The following is a 19,986-nucleotide window of genomic DNA, read 5'->3' as shown; positions in this document are numbered from 1 at the left end:
TCATGATGAATTAACATTTTGAGTAAGGGTGACTATTCTCCAAACAGTGGTACCATTAATGGAAACAGGGAACTTGGATGGAGAAATAGGTTTGGGAAAGAGCTAAATTCTGCTTGGGCCCAGGGAATCAGGCAGAGGAAAATGTGCTGCAAGAAACAGGGCAGCTGACTGGGTGTGGTGGCTCATGCCTGTAATCCTAGCACTTTGGGAGGCCGAGGTGGGTGGATCACCTGAGGTCAGGTGCTCAAGTCCAGCCTAGCCAACACGGTGAAACCTTCTCTGTGCTAAAAATACAAAAATTAGCTGGGCATGGTGGTGCACGCCTGTAATCCCAGCTACTAGGGAGGCTGAGGCAGGAGAACCACTTGAACCTGAGAGATGGAGGTTGCAGCTGGCCAAGAGCACACCACTGTACTCCAGCCTGGGCAACAGAGAAAAAGAAAAGAAATGGGGAGGCTGTGTCTGGAGCTTGAGGTAGAGGCTGAGATTAGAGCTAAGGGTTTGGGACCTGTTCACACTGAAGGACCAGTTAGAGCCATGCGAGAGGAGAGTCCCAAAAGTAGGAAAGTAGAGAAATGGCTGGGCGCGGTGGCCCACGCCTATAATCCCAGCACTTTGGGAGGCTGAGGTGGGCAGATTGCTTGAGTTCAGGAATTCAAGACCACCCTGGGCAACATGGCAAAACCCCATTGTTACAAAAAATACAAAAATTAGCTGGGCTTGGTGGTACGTGCCTGTAGTCCCAGCTACTCAGGAGGCTGAGGTGGGAGGATCCCTTAAGCCTGGGTGGTTGAGGTTGCAGTGAGCCATGATTACTCCACTGTACTCCAGCCTGAGTAACAGAGTGATACCCTATGTAGGAAGAAGGAAAGAAAGAAAGAAGGAGGGAAGGAAGAAAAAGGAAGGGAGGGAGGGAGAGAGGGAGGGAAGGAGGGAGGGAGGGAGGGAAGGAGAGAGGAAGGAAGGAAGAGTGGGAGAAAGAGAGAAAGAAAGAGGGAGAGAGAGGAAGGAAAGATGGAAGGAAAAAAACGAAGGAAGGAAAAGGAAGGGCAATGACAGTCCCAGGAGATTAGCAATCTCTTGGAGCTGGAGCAGGCAGGAGAAAAGCTTCAGCCAGGGCCAGAGAAGGACTGGCCAGAGAAACTGGAGATGCTGTAAAAAGGTGAGGGAGGAGAGTCTCTGAAGAGGAAGGCCTGGCCAACAATGTTAGCCACTATAGAGTGCTCAAAGAAGAACAAGAGTTAGAAGAGGATTTGGTGACTCATGAATTTACAGAGCAGTGCCTTTCAAATATTTCTGAGTGCAACCCACAGTCCAAAATCTTTTTTTTTTTTTTTTGAGACAGAGTTTTGTTCTTGTCGCCCAGGCTGGAGTGCAATGGCACGATCTTGGCTCACTGCAACCTCTGCCTTCCAGGTTCAAGCGATTCTCCTGCCTCAGCCTCCTCAGAAATCATTTTTACATTGCAACCTGTGGTCAATTAGGTGATTGCTCCCAACTCTTCGCACCCTCTGTTGGAATTATAAATCCACATCCTTGCTGTGTGACTTTGCAGTGTGTCCTACTGGTGTTGATGTTGGGTTTTACCGTGTGACTTGCTTTGGCCAATAAAATGTTAACAGACGTGTGTGTGTGTGTGTGTGTGTGTGTGTGTGTGTGTGTGTGTGTGTGTGTCTGTGTGTACGAGATGAGGTCTAGCTATTTTGCCCAGGTTGCAGTGTAGTGGCTATTCACAGGCACAATCATTGCACACTACATACTACAGCCTCAAACTCCTGGGCTCAAGCAAACCTCCTCCTGCTGTCTCAGCCTCCCAAGTGGCTGGGACTACAGGCACATGGCACGGTGCCAGCTCAGACTTGTGGTTTGAAATGTGCTTGCATGGTTTGGCTTGTCCTCTTACACTCTGCCACTGCACAAGAGCATGCTCTGGGTACCAGAAAACTAGACCTAAACGAGACATCCAGCCTGGCAACAAGCACAGCTAAAATCAACCAACCCTCACCAACCTGCAGATCCATGAGTCAGAAAAAAAAACCTTGTCAGCTACTAAAATTTGGGGATTACTATGAAGTATCACCGCCCAACAGTTGACTAACACACTATCCAATATATACAAATATGAAGCAAATATAACAAAATTTTGTAAAATAACAGTTACCCTTACAGGATACAGTGTACTCTGATAGCACGTACTACATTTCTTTTTTCTCCTTTTTTCTAATCCTGGTCGCAGCCCAGAGTTTGAAAAACACCGTTCTGGAAAAATTTTTCCCCACTTCAACACATCTGAAGGATGCAATACATGGTGTGTATTGGCAACTATGGCTCACTTACTAGCTGTGTAACCATGGTCGAACTACTTGACTTCCCTGAGACTCAGTTTCCTAATCTGTGAAATGGAAATAATCTCAACTGGCTAACAGAGTTGCAGAGATGAAATGAGATAATGCATATTAAGTGACTAGTACAGAGCAAGTCTTCAAAAAACATTAGCTTTTCTTTCTTTTTTTTTTTTTGAGACAGGGTCTCGCTCTGTCACCCAGCCGGGAGTGCAGTGATGTGAACCTCCTGGGTTGAAGAGATCCTTCCTCCTCAGCCTCAGAATAGCTGAGGCCATGGGCATGCCCCACCACACCCAGCTAATTAAAAAAAAAATTTTTTTTTTGAGATGGGGTCTCTCTTGCCCAGGCTGGAGTGCAATGGCACAACCTTGGCTCACTGCAACCTCCACCTCCCAGGTTCAAACGATTCTCCTGCCTCAGTCTCCCGAGTAGCTGGGATTACAGGCACACACCACTACATCCCGCTAATTTTTTGTATTGTTAGTAGAGATGGGGTTTCACCATGTTGGCCAGGCTGGTTTTGAACTGCTGGCATCACGTGATCCACCCGCCTCAGCCTCCCGAAGTGCTGGGATTATAGGCATCAGGCACCACGCCAGGCTAATTTTTAAAAATTTTTGTAGAGAAGGAGTCTAGTCATGTTGCCAAGGCATTTCTCTCACTTCAGCCTCCAAAAGTGCTGAGATTATAAGCGTGAGCCACCGTACCTGTGGCTTGTTTGACTGATTGATTGAGACGAAGTCTTGCTCTGTCACCCAGGCTGGAGTGCAGTGGCGCGATCTCGGCTCACTGCAACCTCCACCTCCCAAGTTAAAGCAATTCTCCTGCCTCAGCCTCCTGAGTAGATGTGATCACGAATGTGCACCATCACGCCTGGCTAATTTTTTTATTTTTAGTAGAGATGGGGTTTCATCATGTTGGCCAAGCTGATCTCGAACCCCTGGCCTTATGATCTGCCTAACTCAGCCTCCCAAAGTGCTGGGATTACAGGCATGAGTCACCGCACCTGGCCTGTTTATTTACTTGAGACAGTCTTGCTCTAATCGCCCAGGGTGGAGTGCAGTGGTGCAATCTTGGCTCACTGCAACATCTGCCTCCTGGGTTCAAGCGATTCTCCTGCCTCGGCCCCCCGAGCAACTGGGATTACAGACATGTGCCACCACACCCAGTTAATTTTTGTATTTTTAATACAGATGGGGTAGCCGGGCTGGTCTCAAACTCCTGACCCTGTGATCTACCCGCCCCAGCCTCCCAAAGTGCTGGCATTACAGGTGTGAGCCACTGTGCCCAGCAGGCCTGTTATTTATTTATTTATTTATTTAGGGACAGGGTCTCACTTGATCACCCCGGCTGGAGTCCAGTGTTGTGATCATAACTCATTGCCATCTCAAACTCCTGGGCTCAAGTGATCCTCCCGCCACAGCCTCCTCAGTAGTTAAGACTAAAAGTACATGCCACCACACCTGGCTAATTTTTAAATTTTTTTGTAGAGACAGGGTCTCACTATGTTGGCCAGGATGGTCTCAAACTCCTGGACTCAAGTGATCCTGCTGCCTCAGTCTCCCAAAGTGTTAGGGTTACAGGTGTGAGCCACCATGTCCGGCCTGCTGTTATTTTTATTATTCAAACGTTTGGTAAGGAGTAAAGGAACTAGAGCAGGTTCAGAGCTCAGGATTTGTTTCTTTTGGATGGTGAACCAGGCTGAAGTCACTGGAATGAGGCAAAGGATACCTCATGACACAAGATCCAGGCATTAAGTACTGTCTCTCTGCTTGGTTCTACAGACTTTGCCTCCCTCCTAAGTCTTCAAAGGACTCAGAAACCTGAGTCTGTCACTAACTCCTTCTCCAATCCTACTCTAACTGGCTCCCCTCTTCACACTTCTAGTGTCCCCATCTGAGCACAAGGATTAGTCCTATCTAGGTGACAGTCAAGAGGGCAGCCTAGGGTTGCACAGACAACAGGTGATCTTGCCTCCTTCATGCCTGCATGCTCACCTGCCCTGCAAACTGGAGAGAAGAACGAGTGTCCACCGGTTCATCCTGTCTAAGCCCCACCAGACTCCATGAAGGCACACGGCCCTTCCTTTTTCTTTTTTTTTATTGAGATGGAGTCTTGCTCTGTAAGGCAGGCTGGAGTGCAGTGGCAAGATCTTGGCTCACTGCAGCCTCCGTCTCCTGGGTTCAAGCGATTCTCCTGTCTCGGCCTCCCGAGTAGCTGGGATTACAGGCACCTGCCACCATGCCCAGCTAATTTTTGTATTTTCAGTAGAGACTGGGGTTTCACCTTGTTGGCCAGGCTGGTCTCGAACTCCTGACCTCAGGTGATCCACTGGCCTCAACCTCCCAAAGTGCTGGGATTACAGGCATGAGCCACCGCAGCCAGCCCGCACATGGCCCTTTCTGATCAGTGGGGGAAGAAGGAACATCTTCCATGAGCAAGAGCAGGAAATGAGTCTCAGAAACAGGTTGTAAAAAAGGCTTCTTTATTGAGAGCAGCGAGTGTAAAAAACAAAAACAAAAAACAAAACAAAACAAAAACAAACAAAAACAACAATAAAAGTTTGGGGTAGGGGTGGCCCACCCTCCTCATCTCCTCCAGGGCCCACCCCTACCTCCCATGCCCACCCACCCCACGCTGCAATTACATATAAAAGCCGCCCATGGTGCATACAAAAAGGGCGGGTTATATAGTGTCAAAAGCTCCTGAAAACTCCTTCATCTGCCAGGCACTTAGGATGAGGAAAGGAGAGAAGGGTGGGGGGAGGCATGGGTCTGGGTCAGCCTGCACAGCCCACAGTTGGGCAGACTCACTTGCTGTGTCCTCTAACGTCCTGGTCTAGACCCCCAAGTGGGACCCATGGGCCAAGAGACTCCTTAACCCTGTGTGCCCAGAACTTGAGAATAGTAAGGAACTCCCCCCAGACCCAGGTCATCCCAAGCTTCGCCCTCGACAGGCAAAGTTGGCAGGTGAGTGGCAGAGTTGGACCCAGTTAAGGGGAGAAGTAGCAGGCCAGAAATTGGGGTTACCTGAGGTACCCACACTGTCCCTGATAGGGGAAGAGGTGGCAGAGAAAACTGCCCAGCCCAAGGCCCAACTAGTCACCCAGTTTGGGTCCGAGTCAGCCTCCCAAAGGACGAGGGTGAGGAAGAGGAGGAAAGGCCAGGCCCCGCTCAGACCTCAGCAATGCCTGCTGCGCTAGGGCAGGGGCCTCAGGGCCCAGGAGGACAGGGATCTTGCCCATCATGCTGTGAGCTCCCCTCTGGAGATGTCCTCCCCTGCCCACGCCATCCTGAGGCACAGCCCACTGGGTTCCCTCCTCACGGCTTGCTGTCCACAGGGCTATCTCCCAGGGCGCTGGCAATCTCGCTGAAGGAGGGCCGGTCCTTGGGGCTGAGGGCCCAGCAGCGCTGCATCAGCCGATAGAGCTTGGAAGGGCAGCCCTCAGGCTGAGGAAGTCTAGCCTTCCCAGCCTGCAAATCTGTAGGGAAGACGGCAGGTGCAATGCTGGCCAAACCATTCAACAGCTTGTGCAACGCTTTATGGAGCTTGCAGTTCCTACAAGCAGCCACCCACGGATGCCTCTGGGGCAGTGCTGGGCAGTGGTAGGTGGGCACTCGCAATGAAAAAAGATGACTCCCCTGACCCCACTCACTCTGGCTGGTAGGATGGGGTCCATGCATAGGAGCTGAAGTGGGCGGCAGAGTGGCTGGAGTGGGTACTAGGGGCAAAGGCTATTTACCAGCCAATATCAAAGTATTACAGTATTTTAACAATCAGCGTGGCCGTATCTGTGTGCCTGCTCAGTAGCAACCCTGAGAGGGGAGGCAGGCTGAACTGGCCCTGGGGCCCTGAGCAGGACCTGCATCTGGGGCCCACCTGGAATCCTCCCTTAGCCATGCGGCTGCCTACCTGCCAGCACTTCATCATCTGCCTGCCCGTCATGGGGCATCTCTCCGTGTGTAAACACTTCCCACATCAGCACACCGAAGGCCCAGACATCGGACTTGGTAGAGAAGTCACCCTCCAGGATGGCCTCGGGGGACATCCAGCGCAGTGGCACCCAGGCCTGGCGGAAGTGGTAGTACTCACTGCAGGAGAGAAGCAACCCAGGGGTGAGGTGGGATGAGAAGCGTGGCCTGTCGCTGCAGCCTCATCTTCCCCGACTGGAACTCATCCCCAAGCTGGAATCCAGCCTTTCTACATACAGACACCAAGAAATTGGTCATGTGTCCTGAGCACGGGAGTACACTAGACAAAATCTGGAGGCAACCACACAGGTTTGATGGTTAAAAAATTCCATTAATGGCTGGGTGTGGTGGTTCACGCTTGTAATCCCAGCACTTTGGAGGCTGAGGCGGGTGGATCACCTGAGGTCGGGAGTTTGAGATCAACCTGACCAACATGGTGAAACTCTGTCTCTACTAAATACAAAAAATTAGCCAGGTGTGGTGGCACACTCCTGTAATCCCAGCTACTTGGGATGCTGAGACAGGAGAATTGCTTGAACCCAGGAGGCAGAGGTTGCAGTGAGCTAAGATTGTCCCATTGCACTCCAGCCTGGGCAAGGAGAGCGAAACCCCGTCTCAAAAAAATAAATAAATAAATAAAATTCCACTAAAGATCAAACTTTGCCTAAATGTTAACAGAAAAGCTAACAGTCATACATATAAAAATGTAAAAAATAAGAACCGTTAAATGGAAAGAGCTTTATTAGTGATAAACCAATCCTCACTACAGCGATAGACAAATGGGATGACGTGGAACTGGGGGACTTGAGGGGACATTCCCAGCCGTGCTGTGGAGCCCACATAGGCTCTCTGGAGCAAGCTCTGGCATGGGTGCTGAGCTGTCAGCCTCAGATTTCAAAATAATAAAGACTGAGCTCAGGAAGTTACAGAGGGAGCCATAAAATTAGACTATATAAAAATCCTTACCAAGTTTGCCTATTTTTTTAGAAAAAGGTTTATTTATTTATATATTTATTTAATCACTAGAGACATTTTACAACCGTCAAGGACTTGTGGCCCACTGGCTGGGAAGCCTGCTATATTCTCTCTTTTTTTTTTTTTTGGAGATGCAGTCTCACTCTGTCACCCAGGCTGGAATGTAGTGGCTCGATCTCGGCTCACTACAACTTCCACCTCCCGGGTTCAAGCAATTCTCTGCCTCAGCCTCCCAAGTAGACGAGATCACAGGCACCACGCCCAGCTAATTTTTGTATTTTTATTAGAGAAGGGATTTCACCATCTTGGCCAAGCTGGTCTTGAAGTCCTGACCTCGGGATCCACCCGCCTCAGCCTCCCAAAGTGCTGGGATTACACGCATGAGCCACCACACCTGGCCACCTGCTGTACTCTTAGAAAAAGGATGGGAAAACTCTTCCCTATTCCAGGCCCTCCAGCTTTGGACTCAGCAGGTAATAAACCCTTTCCCACACCTCCAAACCGTCTGTCCTCTGCCCCTCACCCTCCGGAAAAAAAGAAGGAGCCCCCACCCCACACATGCCCTTCTACCTGTTGTACACATCCTTGCTGAGGCCCAGGGCAGACACCTTCACTTGTCTCTGAGCGCTGACCAGGCAGTTTCGAGCAGCCAAGTCCTTATGCACAAAGCGGTTGTTGGACAGATGCTCCATGCCCAGGGCCACCTGGGTGCACAGGGCCACCTGGGGAGATAAAGGGGCCTGTTAGAGCAGCCCAGGACTAGGCGTCAAGGTGACCACCCTCAACACAACCCTTGGCAGGGTTTCAATGCTATTGCTGTGCTGCTTAGGAAGCCCAGAAGCACAACAGCCTCAGCTTCCTTCTCTGTAAAAAGAGGATAATAACAGTACCTGCCTTCCTGGGTTGCTGGAAGACTGAATTAAGCAAAATAAAGTGTCTGACACTATGCTGACACACAGCCAAGCGTCAGATTAAGTGAGTGGCACATGGGCCTAGGGGCACACACACAGTAACCACTTGTCCAGTGAAAAATAAGTGGGCAAAATCATAGCTGATAATTTTTATTTTCAAGCAACAGGGTCTCGCTCTGTCACCCCGGCTAGAATGCAGTGACGTGATCACAGCTCACTGCGGCCTCTAAACCCCTGGGCTCAAGCAATCCTCCTACCTTAGCCTTCCAAGTAGCTAGGACTATCAGTGTGCACCACTATGCCTAGCTTTTTTTTTTTGAGACAGTCTTGCACTGTTACCCAGGCTGGAGTACAGTGGTGTAATCGTGGCTCCCTGCAATCTCTGCCTCCTGCGTTCAAGTGATTCTCCTGTCTCAGCCTCCCAAGTAGCTGGAATTACAGATGCTCACCACCACCATGCTCAGCTAATTTTTTGTGTTTTTAGTAGAGATAGGGTTTCACTCTGTTGGCCAGGCTGGTCTTGAACTTCTGAGCTTGTGATCTGCCCGCGTTGGCCTCCCAAAGGTCTGGGATTACAGTCATGAGCCACCACGCCCAGCCCCAGCTTACTTTCTAATTAAAAAAAATTTTTTTATAGAGATGGTGCTTTTCTATGTTGCCCAGGCTGGTCTCAAACATCTAACTTCAAGCAATCCTCCTGCCTCAGCTTCCCAAAGCACCGGGATTTCAGGTGAGCAGCCCCATGCCCTATCACAGATGATACCTTTACAGGTTGTTTCTTTTTTATTTTACTTCAAAAGTCTATCTTTTCTACTAGTTGTGTTAAAAAATATGTGTGTGTAGGCCAGGCTGGAGTGCAGTGGTGTGATCTCAGTATGCTGCAACCTCCACCCCCATCCCCACTTCCCGCCGAGTTCAAGTGATTCTCCTCCCTCAGCCTTCCAGGTAACTGGGATTACAGGTGCCTGTTACCATGCCCAGCTAATTTTTGTGTTTTTAGAGAGATGGGGTTTCACCGTGTTGGCCAGGATGGTCTCAAATGCCCAACCTCAGGTGATCCACTCACCTCAGCCTCTCAAAGCACTGGGATTACAGGCGTGAGCCCAGCCAACACTGTAAGGTGATGATTATTATTAATTTTTTGAGATAGGGTCTTGCTCTGTCACCCAGGCTGGAGACAGGGTCTCCCTATGTTGCCCAGGCTGGTCTCAAACTCCTGGGATCAAGCAATTCTTCCACCTCCACCTCTCAAAGTGATAGGATTACAGGTCTGAGCCACTGGGCCAGCCAGATTAATTTTTTAAAATCATTGGACTCGGTCTGTTTTTTTCATTTTGTTTTGTTTTTTTCCTGAGGAGGAGTCTCGCTCTGTCGCCCAGGCTGGAGTGCAATGACTCAATCTCAACTGCAACCTTTGCCTCCTGGGTTCAAGCAATTCTCCTGCCTCAGCCTCCTGAGTAGCTGGGATTACAGGTGCGCACTAGCATGCCTGGCTAATTTTTGTATTTTTATTTTAATTTTATTTATTTATTTATTTTATTTATTTATTTTTTTGAGACGGAGTCTCGCTGTGTCGCCAGGCTGGAATGCAATGACGTGATCTCGGCTCACCGCAACCTCCGCCTCCTGGGTTCAGGCAATTCTCCTGCCTCAGCTTCCTGAGCACCTGGGATTACAGGCACGCGTCACCACGCCCAGCTAATTTTTTGTGTTTTTAGTAGAGACGGGGTTTCACCGTGTTGACCAGGATGGTCTCGATCTCTTGACCTCGTGATCCACCCACCTCGGCCTCCCAAAGTGCTGGGATTACAGGCTTGAGCCACCGCGCCGGGCATTTTTGTATTTTTAGTAGAGACGGGGTTTCACGTTGGTCAGGCTGCTCTCGAACGCCTGACCTTATGATCTGCCCGCCTTGGCCTCCCAAAGTGCTAGGATTAAAGGTATGAGCCACCACGCCCAGCCTTCTGTCTTTCATTATAAATATCTTGTTTGAGACAGGGTCTCACTCTTGTCGCCCAGGCTGGAGTGCAGTGGCATGATTTCAGCTCACTGCAACCTCTGCCTCCCAGGTTCAAGTGACTCTCATGCCTCACCCTCTCAAGCAGCTGGGATTACAGGTACCCACCACAACACCTGGCTAATTTTTGTATTTTTAGTAGAGACGGGGTCTCCCCATGTTTGTCAGGCTGGTCTGGAACTCCTGACCTCAAGTGACCTGCCTGCCTTGGACTCCCAAAGTGCTGGGATTACAGGCATGAACCACCGCACCTAGCCTCATACTTATAATTCTAATGCCAATGGGTTGCTTCCAGTTTGGGGCTATTAAAAACAGTGTTACTAGAAACATTTTTATAGATGTACACATGTGTGAATTTCTCTGAGATAGCCAAGAGCAAGTCTAGAATATGAATGTCTCTAGTTATACAAATAATGCCCAACTATTTTCCAAAGTATAAGAGAGTTAGGGAGATTTTTCATTAATGCTCTTTTTTGAATTTTGAGCCATATGAATATATTATACACTACATATGAAATGTAACTAAATTACATTAACATTTTAAAAGTATATATTAATGCAATGAACAAATATAAATTTAAGCTAGGCGCCTATAGTCCCAGCTACTCAAGAGGGTGAGGTGGGAGAATTGCTTGAGCCCAAGAGTTCAAAGCCAGCCTGGGCAACATTGTGAGATCCTGTCTCTCTTTAAAAAAAAAACAAAACTGAGTACCATGTGCCATACACAGTGGGTGATGGTGGAATATAACGGGGCTGGCCAAAGCAAGGCTCTTCATAGGGGGCAGTAGCCCCTATAAAGGTCACTTAGTGCAAGTAAGAAACCACCCATTCACAGAGAAGGGGAAGGGTCATTTGCTAAGCACCTGCTGTGGCACCTGCTGTGTGCCACACCCCACACAAGGCTGGCTGCCTCTCCCCACTCACGCTCTGTGAGGCAGGGCTCAGCCTCAGCTTCATCCAAGGGCCCATGTCGAGGCTTTAGAGTCAACCCAGTGCCAAAGCCTGGCCCTTCCCTACTACTGCAGCTGCCTATCTGGGTCACATCACTGCTGATGGACTGTCTGCCCACCAGTGGGCACAGAGGTGGGGCTGCTGGCTCCTAAGCTGGCCCTTCAGCATCCCTAGCTGGCTCAGAGTAGCTTCCCCTGCCTGGCTCCCTGAGGTCACAGGAAGGTCAGCAGAGATGCCAAGCCTGAGTGCTAGGAGAGGGGACACTCCACAGACATCTCTTCTCAGTTTTCTTGGGCACTGGCCGGTGACATCCCTGTGGGCCCCACGCCTCCACTGGTGGTTTGCTAACTATGGTCACAACCTGTATGTCGTTAAACCAATTTAGGGAATATTAGCCAGCGTTAAAGAAAAAAAGAAAGGGAACAGAAAATAGAGCACATCACACTTAGAGCAGCATTCATGAAACGTTTTCATTTTAAAAATATATACATATGTGTGTATTGGGTTGTGATGCAAAATGCACTTTTTGCTAATGTAGGTCTCAGTCAAAAATATTTTAAAACAACGGTCTAAATCTGTGCTGTCCTATATGGTACCCACTATCCCCATGTGGCTACTTAAATTTAATTAAAACTTTTTTTTTTTTTTTTTTTTTTGTTTTTAGTTTTGAGACAGGGTATCTGTTGCCCAGGCTGGAGTGAAGTGGCACAATCACAGTTAAACTGCATCCTCAACCTCCCAGCCTCAAGTGATCTTCTCACCTCAGCCTCCCTAGTAGCTGGGACTATTGGCATGCAACATCATGCCTGGCTAATTATTTTTATTTATTTAATTGATTACTTTATTTATTTTGAGACTGAGTCTCGCTCTGTTGCCCAGGTTGGAGTGCAGTGGCACTATCTTGGCTCACTGCAACCTCCACCTCCTGGGTTCCAGTGATTCTCCTGCATCGGCCTCCTGAGTAGCTGGAATTACAGGTGCCCACCACCATGCACAGCTAATTTTTGTATTTTTATTAGAGATGGGGTTTTACCATGTTGGCCAGGCTGGCCCTGAACTGACCTTAAGTGATCCGCCTGCCGTGGCCTCCCAAAGTGCTGGAATATAGGTGTGAGCCACCACACCAGGCCTATTTTTATTTTTTAGAAACAGAGTCTCACTTCATTGCCCAGGCTGGTCTCAAACTCCTGGCCCAAGCAATCCTTCCACCTTGGCCTCCCAAAGTGCTGGGATTACAGGTATGAGCCACTGCGCCTGGCTTTAAGTTAATTAAAATTCAGTAACATTTAAAATTCAGTTCTGGGTTGGCACAGTAGCTCACGCCAGCCTGTAATTCCAGCAGTTTGAGAAGCAGACGTGGGAGGATTGCTTGAGCCTTGGAGTTCAAGACCAGCCTTGGCAATGTAGTGAGACCCAATCTCTAGAAAAAATTTAAAAATTAGTCAGGTGTGGTGGTGGGTGCCTGTAGTCTCAGCTACTTAGGAGGCTGAAGTGAGAGGTTCACTTGGGCCCCAAAGGTCGAGGCTGCAGTGAGCCATGATTGCACCACTACATTGCAGCCTGGGTGATGGGATGAGACCCTGTCTCATAAAATGAAATAATAAAATAAAATAAATAAAATTCAGGCCAGGTGTGGCGGCTCACGTCTGTAATCCCAGCACTTTGGGTGCCCAAGGCAGGAGGAGCACTTGAGATCAGGAGTTCGAGACCAGCCTGGATAACATGGTGAAACCCCATCTCTACAAAAAATACAAAAATCAGCCAGGTGTGGTGGCACATGCCTGTAATCCCAGCTACTCGGAGGGCCGAGGCAGGAGAATCGTTTGAACCCAGGAGGTGGAGGCTGCAGTGAGCCAAGGTCCTGCCACTGCACTCTAGCCTGGGCAAGACTCTGTCTCTAAAAAATAAATAAAATAAAATAAAATAAAAATTCAGTTCCTCTGTCAGTCTAGCCAAATTCCAAGTGTACAGCTGCCATATGAAGCTAGTGACGGCTGTACTGACCAGCAGAGATATGAATCATTCCCATCATTATCCTGATCAGTGCTGCCTGAGGCTCTAACAGGCAGTGCATTAATGCAGAGGTGCTAAATGAATGACGCAATTAGAGTTGGGGAAAGCCTCATCCAGAGTCTCACTCTGTTACCCAGGCTGGAGTGCAGTGGCACAGTCTCAGCTTACTGCAACCTCCACTTCCCAAGTTCAAGCTATTCTTGTGCTTGAGCCTCCCAAGTAACAGGACTACAGGCACGTGCCACCACGCCTAGCAAATTTTTGTATTTTTTAGTAGAGACAGGGTTTCACCATGTTGGCCAGGCTGGTCCCAAAGTGACCTTAAGTGATCTGCCTGCCCCGGTCTCCCAAAGTGCTAGGATTACAGGCGTGAGCCACCAGGCCCGACCGTTTTTGGTTCATTTCTTTATCAACAGTGGAGACATAAAATCTCAGCATAGCTTTCAATTAAACATTTAACCAATGAGGAGAGTTAAGAACAGGGTGGGTGGATGGGCCTGCCAGGATTACTGGGCCTCTCTGAGTACAGGGAAGTACACTGCGGTCTCCATGAAAAAGCAGAGTCTACATCCCTAAAATAATTCCGAGAGCACCATCCTCAGAATGCCCCAAGTGCACTGGTGGTAAAGGGGCCAGGCTGCTTCAGTGGCCTCATAAACAGAGCCAACTTCACTTCAGGCTTCCAAATCCCAGGGCACTGAACAACCTTGCCTGATTCTTTGTAAGCGGCAGCCAGAGGCTTTGGTAATGTGGCCTCAGCAGACTTGTGAGTCCCCTCGGCCTGCTCTCTCTCATCTGGCTCACAAGCTAAACACTTTGCTCCTAGTCAAGGGAAACAGAAGAAGGTAGATTTGGCATGGTAACTGACTTGCTATCTTTCCAGAGAGGTGGCGCTTCTGGAAATACTGGCTAAGCAAGGGCAGTAAAAGAGAATTCTGTTAGACTCAAGCCAATTAGGTGTTTTCCTTGATGCTGGGCAAGACGCCATCAGATAACCACTGGATTAATTCTCAAATACTGTTATAAAAGATCCGTTCTTTGGTAAAGATCAGACCCACTCCTTCCTTTCCAATTTTAACACCCCAGGGGTTTGCCCATGTTCTGGCTAACCCACTGTGACACTACTGAGATCTTCTCACAAGGGGCCTTCTGTTTCCTGCATGGCATCTGACTGCATAAAGCATGGTCCACCAGGTGTGCTAAGCTGATCCTGCTTCTCATTGCGTCATTAGCTCACAGGTGATCCATGGAGCAATCACAGGTTACAGTTCTCTGACACCATCTTATCAGCTACCAAAAGGTATTACCTACCATTATGCCAACACCCAGGACCATGTCTCTGATTTCTATCGCTACTCACTGCTATCTTAAAATCCTCCTGAGGCTCCCCTCAGCCCACCCACACCCAATATGACACTTTGGCTCCAACTCTAGCTGGCCAAGGAACACCCTGCCTACCACTCCACCTCCCTTTAAATACTTAAGTTTGGCGGGGTACAGTGGCTCATGCCTGTAATCCCAGCACTTTGGGAGGCCGAGGCAGGTGGATCACCTGAGGTCAGGAGTTCGAGACCAGCCTGACCAACAAGAAGAAACCCTGTCTCTACTAAAAATACAAAATTAGCCGGGTGTGGTGGCGCATGCCTGTAATCCCAGCTACTTGGGGGAATGAGGCAGGAGAATCGCTTGAACCTGGGAGACGGATGTTGTGGTGCCAAGATCGTGCCATTACACTCCAGCCTGCGCAACAAGAGCCAAACTCCGTCTCAAAACAAACAAACAAACTTAAGTTTTTCCCCTTTTGTTCTCCTAGGTCTAGGAGTATAAAGTGACAGATCAGCTCACTACATAACTAGCACAATAAAGTACCTACAAGTTTTAGTATATCTTTCCCAAGAATTTTCATTTTCATGGAATCCCCAAAAGCAGTCCTTTTCAAACTGCTGATCGAGACTTACACGGGTCTTGAAACCAATTCAGTGAATTAAAAAAAAAAGGATAGAAGGCAGGCCAGGTACGGTGGCTCATGCCTGTAATCCCAGCACTTTAGGTGAATGAGGCAGGAGGATTGCTTGAGCCCAGGAGTTCAAGACCAGCCTGGGCAACGTGGCGAGACCCCATCTCTACGAAAAATAAAAATAGATAAAAGGAAGATAAGGCAGGAAACATCAAGTGCATCAAACACAACACTGTGAAAGTTTAATTTTAGTTACATAAACCTGAACACTAGATCATGAGATATTTTTTCTTGTTAAGTGATGCAGGTCTTGCTATGTCACTCAGGCTGGCCTCAAATTCCTAGGCCCAAAGGATCTTCTGGCCTCAGCCTTCCAAGTAGCTGGGATTACAGACACATACTACTCCATCTGGCTTACATGCATTTCCTAAAAGGGATTATAATCAAAAAGCATTTCAAAGCTACTAGTCTCCACCAGGGCTCCTTGGACTTTAATGAGCTTAGGAATCAGCTGGAGAGCTTGTTTGAAAAATTCAGGTCCTGAGACCTCACTCTCAAATACTGATTCCCTCATTCTGAGTCATGGTCCAGAAATCTGCTTTTTTTTTTTTTTAGACAGGGTTTAACTCCTGTTGCCCAGGCTGGGATGCAGTGGCATGATCTCAACTCACTACAACCTCTGCCTCCCCGGCTCAAGCGATTCTCCTGCGTCGGCCTCCCAAGTAGCTAGAATTACATGCATGCAACATCAGGCTCAGCTACTTTTTGTATTTTTAGTAGAGATGGGGCTTCACCATGTTGGCCAGGCTGGTCTCGAACTCCTGGCCTTGAGTGATCCACCAGCCTAGGCCTCGCAAAGTGCTGAGATTACAGGTGTGAGCCACCATGCCTGGCCTCCATTTTTTAAAAAAGCATCCTCCTTATCTGCCACAGAATACTGTCCTTGGAGAGTGTAGAGCCCAACTTATTAAAGCTGCCCCATCATATTTAAGATGCTATGGCAAAAAAGTGAGAAAAAGATGTTTAGCAAAAGTGGTGATGATTTGCAATCAAACAGTCCCTTAGGTGACATGAGAGAGGTAACTGACTTCCTGGCAGCCTATGTCCATCCCAGCCAGAGAATCCCACTTTGACTCCCCTGACTCCTGAAGCCATCCCCTTCCTGCCATTCAAGTACTTCCTGTCCTTGAGAACTGAACTCAAATGGTTTTCTCTACCAGGAAAACTTCTTTGTTAACCACAGCCATCTGTCCACCTAAAGGACATGGGTGTCTTCGACATCTCCTAATGCCTCCCACTTGCTTTCCGTTTTACCTCAAGTATGTAAGGCACAGGTCATACTCTTGTACCTAATCTCCCGACTACATCTTAAGTGCCCCAAGGGTAAGATGCCTGTCAATTTTTTTTCTCTTTGAGACAGATCTCAATCTGTTGCCCAGGCTGGAGTGCAGTGGTGCAATCACGGCTCACTGCAGCCTCGACCACCTGGGCTCCAGTGATTCCTCCTCCTCAGCCTCACAAGTAGCTGAGACTACAGGCACACCACCATGCCCGGTTAACTTTTTATATTTTTGTAGAGACATGTTGCCCAGGCTGGTCTCAAACTCCTGAGCTGAAGCAATCCTCCTGCCTCAGCCTCCCACCGTACCTAGCAGATGCCTATTTTAATTATGTATTCCCAAGGGCCCTTGGGGCCACACCTGGTTCAGTGAGGATTCACTGGCTCTGTGAGTATCCTAATTTGTGAGCTCTTTAGTCCTGAAATCTCACTGAGCTGGAGTAGCAAGTCCGATTCTGTGGATTCTTCTCTAAAGCCACTATACACAGTTCCTGCAGCTTCACGGGGATGGGGATAGGGATGTGATGTCAGGAGGCCAGGTCACTTGTCCTATCTGGGTCTTAGTAAATTCACATGTAATAAGAGGGGGCCAGCCTGAAGCGCACAGAGCTGCTTCCCCAGAGAGACTGGGGGCAGCCAGGGTCCCATTCACCTGACTGATCCTGGTCTGCCAGCCATGCCTTTCTGCTCTGCCTCTAGAGTCTGTGACCTGGGACAGCCTACCAGGCAAGGAATGGTCCCCTGGGAGAAAGGGCAGAGCCTTCTGCCTACCCTGCCCTGAGCTCTGATTTGGTTTATGAGGTCACTTCACTGCCAGCTTGGAAGCAGACTCCCCAGTCACATGGAAGGAAGTAGATCATTTCAGAGGGGAGAGGAGGAGGCTATGGGCAAGAAGAACCTGAGGGAAGAAAGAAGGGGCCAGGCCACAGCAAGTCCCAGGCACTGGAAAGGTATGGACCGAGGTGGCAGGGGGTAGCAGGCAAGCTTTCCCTTCTTCACTGTTTCAACCAAGATCTGCTCCACCATGGGGCTCTGTACCAGAGCAACCTCTGCCCAGAAGGCAGGAAGAAAACTGGAAGGAAATGCTAGGCAGCTACAGCCCAAGGGAGAGGGCAAAGTGAAAACCACTAAGGGTGAAACCCAGGCAGCCCGTTCACACTCTTCTCCACTCAGAGCTGAAGGCCCACACCCAGCCCAGCAGGCCCCTGCACTCAGGCTGCTTGCTGCTTCCCCAGTGCAGAGCTCACAGCCGGTGGGGAGGTGTTTTGTTCCAATGCAAGCTCCTGCCCAGAGGCAAGGGCCAAGGGTAGCTCTTCTCTGTGAAGCCAGCATGGCAATGCAAAGCCATTTTGAGGCTACATGACCTGAGACATATAACCTCCAAAGCCTCAATGTCTTCATCCACAAAATGGGGATAGTAGTATATATTTCAGAGGACCACTATGATAATTACAGTAACACACGTGAAGTTCTTAACCGAGGGCCTGGCCTATAGGGAGTCATCAACAAAGGTGCCTCTGTTGCTCCTGGCCCAGCCCTGGATACCTTCTCCCTCCCTCCCCATCCTCACCCCATTCTCACCTTCTGCTTGGTGCTGAGGGGCTGTGACTTCAATTTTTCATCCTTGCTCTTGGAAATCCTCAGGAACTGCTTGAGGTCTCCCTAAGGGAAAAGCCAGGCATCTCGCTCAGGTCAGTGCACAGCCATTTGGCTGTAAGCCTCAGACCAAGCAGGTGCTCACAGAATTCCTGCCTGGGGAAGCAGTGAGAAGGCTAAGCTAGCCTGGGCCCCTTTCCCGCAGGGAAAGTTCACTGGGAGTGCAGAAATTTAAATATATACAGGAGACGCCTCCTAGAGGCTCTCTCAGTCAGAAAGAGAAGAGAATTGGCATTTCTACCCCAAGGGGAACCCCCAGACAGGTGGGGCAACACAGACCCTATCCTCAGTGAGCCAGGAGGAAAACTGTCCCCTACCCTCTTTCCTCAAAGATTCCTGAGAGGAAACTCCTGTCCTCCAGAGCTTATAATTTAATAGAAACGAACAGAGGAGAACGCCAGCAGCAGAAACATACATAAAGCATTCATAAGCACTTGTTTTTAAATTTTTTGTAGAGACAGAGTCTCCCTATGTTGCCCAGGCTGGTCTCAGACTCCTGACCTCAAGTGATCCTCCTGCCTCAGCCTCCCAAAGCACTGGAATTACAGGTGTGAGCCACCGTGCCCAGCCTCATAAGTACTTGTTAATGGAAAGACTGACAGGACTCCTGCCCACTCTTGCTCCAGAGCTAGGGATTTGAGAAGCAGAAGTTTCAGGACCACGGGCTGAGGGCCAGGACCAGCTGGGGAATGAAGAGGAAGGGCCAGCTCTGGGAAAGACACCCTGAGTGGAGAGGAGAAGGCTGGTGGCTGGGGTAACACTCATGCCACAAGTGGTGCTAGGAAGGAGGGTTCTGACATGTTTATTCTCAAAAATAAAATAAAAAAAGGGACGAGCTTTTAGGGAGGAAAAAATAACAAGCCAAAGAAACAAGAGTCAGAGAAGATGACCTGGAAGGCATCCCTGCAGTGTGAGGGTGAGAAGTCCCAGAACAACTTAGGACCAACCCCCAGAGATACAGATGGAAAGATAGGGTGCTGATAAAGGAAAAGGAGGCATCCAAGAGCAGGGAGGGCAGAAGCTGAGCATCGCAAGATGGGCAAGGTGTAAGAGCAGGCAGACGAGGGCTCGGCTGAGAACACACGAGGTAAGGTTCTCCTGGTGCTCCAGCCCCTGACTCCCACCATTGTAGGACACTGCCCTACCAAGACCCCACGAGAGCAGGGAAGGCAGAAGCTGAGCATCGCAAGGTGGGCAAGGTATAAGAGCAGGCAGGTGAGGGCTCAGCTGAGACAGCATGAGACAAGGTTTTCAGGGTGCTCCAGCCCGACTCCCACCTTTGTAGGACACTGTCCTACCCGAGACCCCCGCATCCTCTGCCAGCAGCATACCAGGTCCACATACTCCAGCACCATGTAGTGGGGCTCAGCCTCCCGGCACAGCCCCAGGAGCCGCACCACGTTGGCATGGTTCAGCTTCCCAAACATCTCCAACTCCCTCCGGAAGTCCAGCTGCTGCTGCTCGTCCTTGCTCTGCAGGCTCTTCACAAGTACCAGGGTCTCTGCCACTCCCTCCTCCAAGCCCTGAGCCTTTGCCAGGAACACCTCCCCAAACTCACTCTTCCCTGTGGGTACAGTCTGAGTCAGCCAGCCACCTTCACCCAGGCAGAGGCAGCCCCTGACCTGAGGGAAGGGCCTAGCCTCTCCGACAGTGGGGACCCACCCACCTGGGCTGGGCACGAGACCCAGTTCTGCTGTGACCCCCTCCCTCCTTAGGCTTCAGTGTTTCCAACAGCAAAATAAAGAGTTGAACTAATATCCAGCATTTTCCAAAGGGTGACTTGCATGAGAATTTTTGGTGGCTCACGGTAAACACATCTTTTTTTTTTTTTTTTTTTTTTTTTTTTTTTTT

General features: G+C 49.3%; 1 protein-coding gene across 1 annotated transcript in view; it reads right to left on the bottom strand.

Annotated features, from left to right (window-relative positions):
* Positions 1-4,809: 4,809 nt before the first annotated feature.
* The window catches only part of PTK7 (protein tyrosine kinase 7 (inactive)), an 80,048-nt gene continuing 64,871 nt past the window's right edge, over positions 4,810-19,986 (bottom strand). The window contains exons 16-20 of the mRNA XM_017547325.2: positions 19,467-19,699; positions 18,061-18,141; positions 7,862-8,013; positions 6,258-6,436; positions 4,810-5,826 (exon numbers count right to left, since the gene is read on the bottom strand). Coding sequence (XP_017402814.1) covers positions 5,666-5,826; positions 6,258-6,436; positions 7,862-8,013; positions 18,061-18,141; positions 19,467-19,699 — 806 coding nt within the window. The 3' untranslated portion in view covers positions 4,810-5,665. The remainder of the gene's footprint in view (positions 5,827-6,257; positions 6,437-7,861; positions 8,014-18,060; positions 18,142-19,466; positions 19,700-19,986) is intronic.

The sequence above is a fragment of the Cebus imitator genome, unplaced genomic scaffold (genome assembly GCF_001604975.1).
Source record: "Cebus imitator isolate Cc_AM_T3 unplaced genomic scaffold, Cebus_imitator-1.0 Scaffold197, whole genome shotgun sequence".
Classification (NCBI taxonomy): Eukaryota; Metazoa; Chordata; class Mammalia; order Primates; family Cebidae; genus Cebus; species Cebus imitator.
This window is presented reverse-complemented; position numbering and strand designations above follow the sequence as displayed.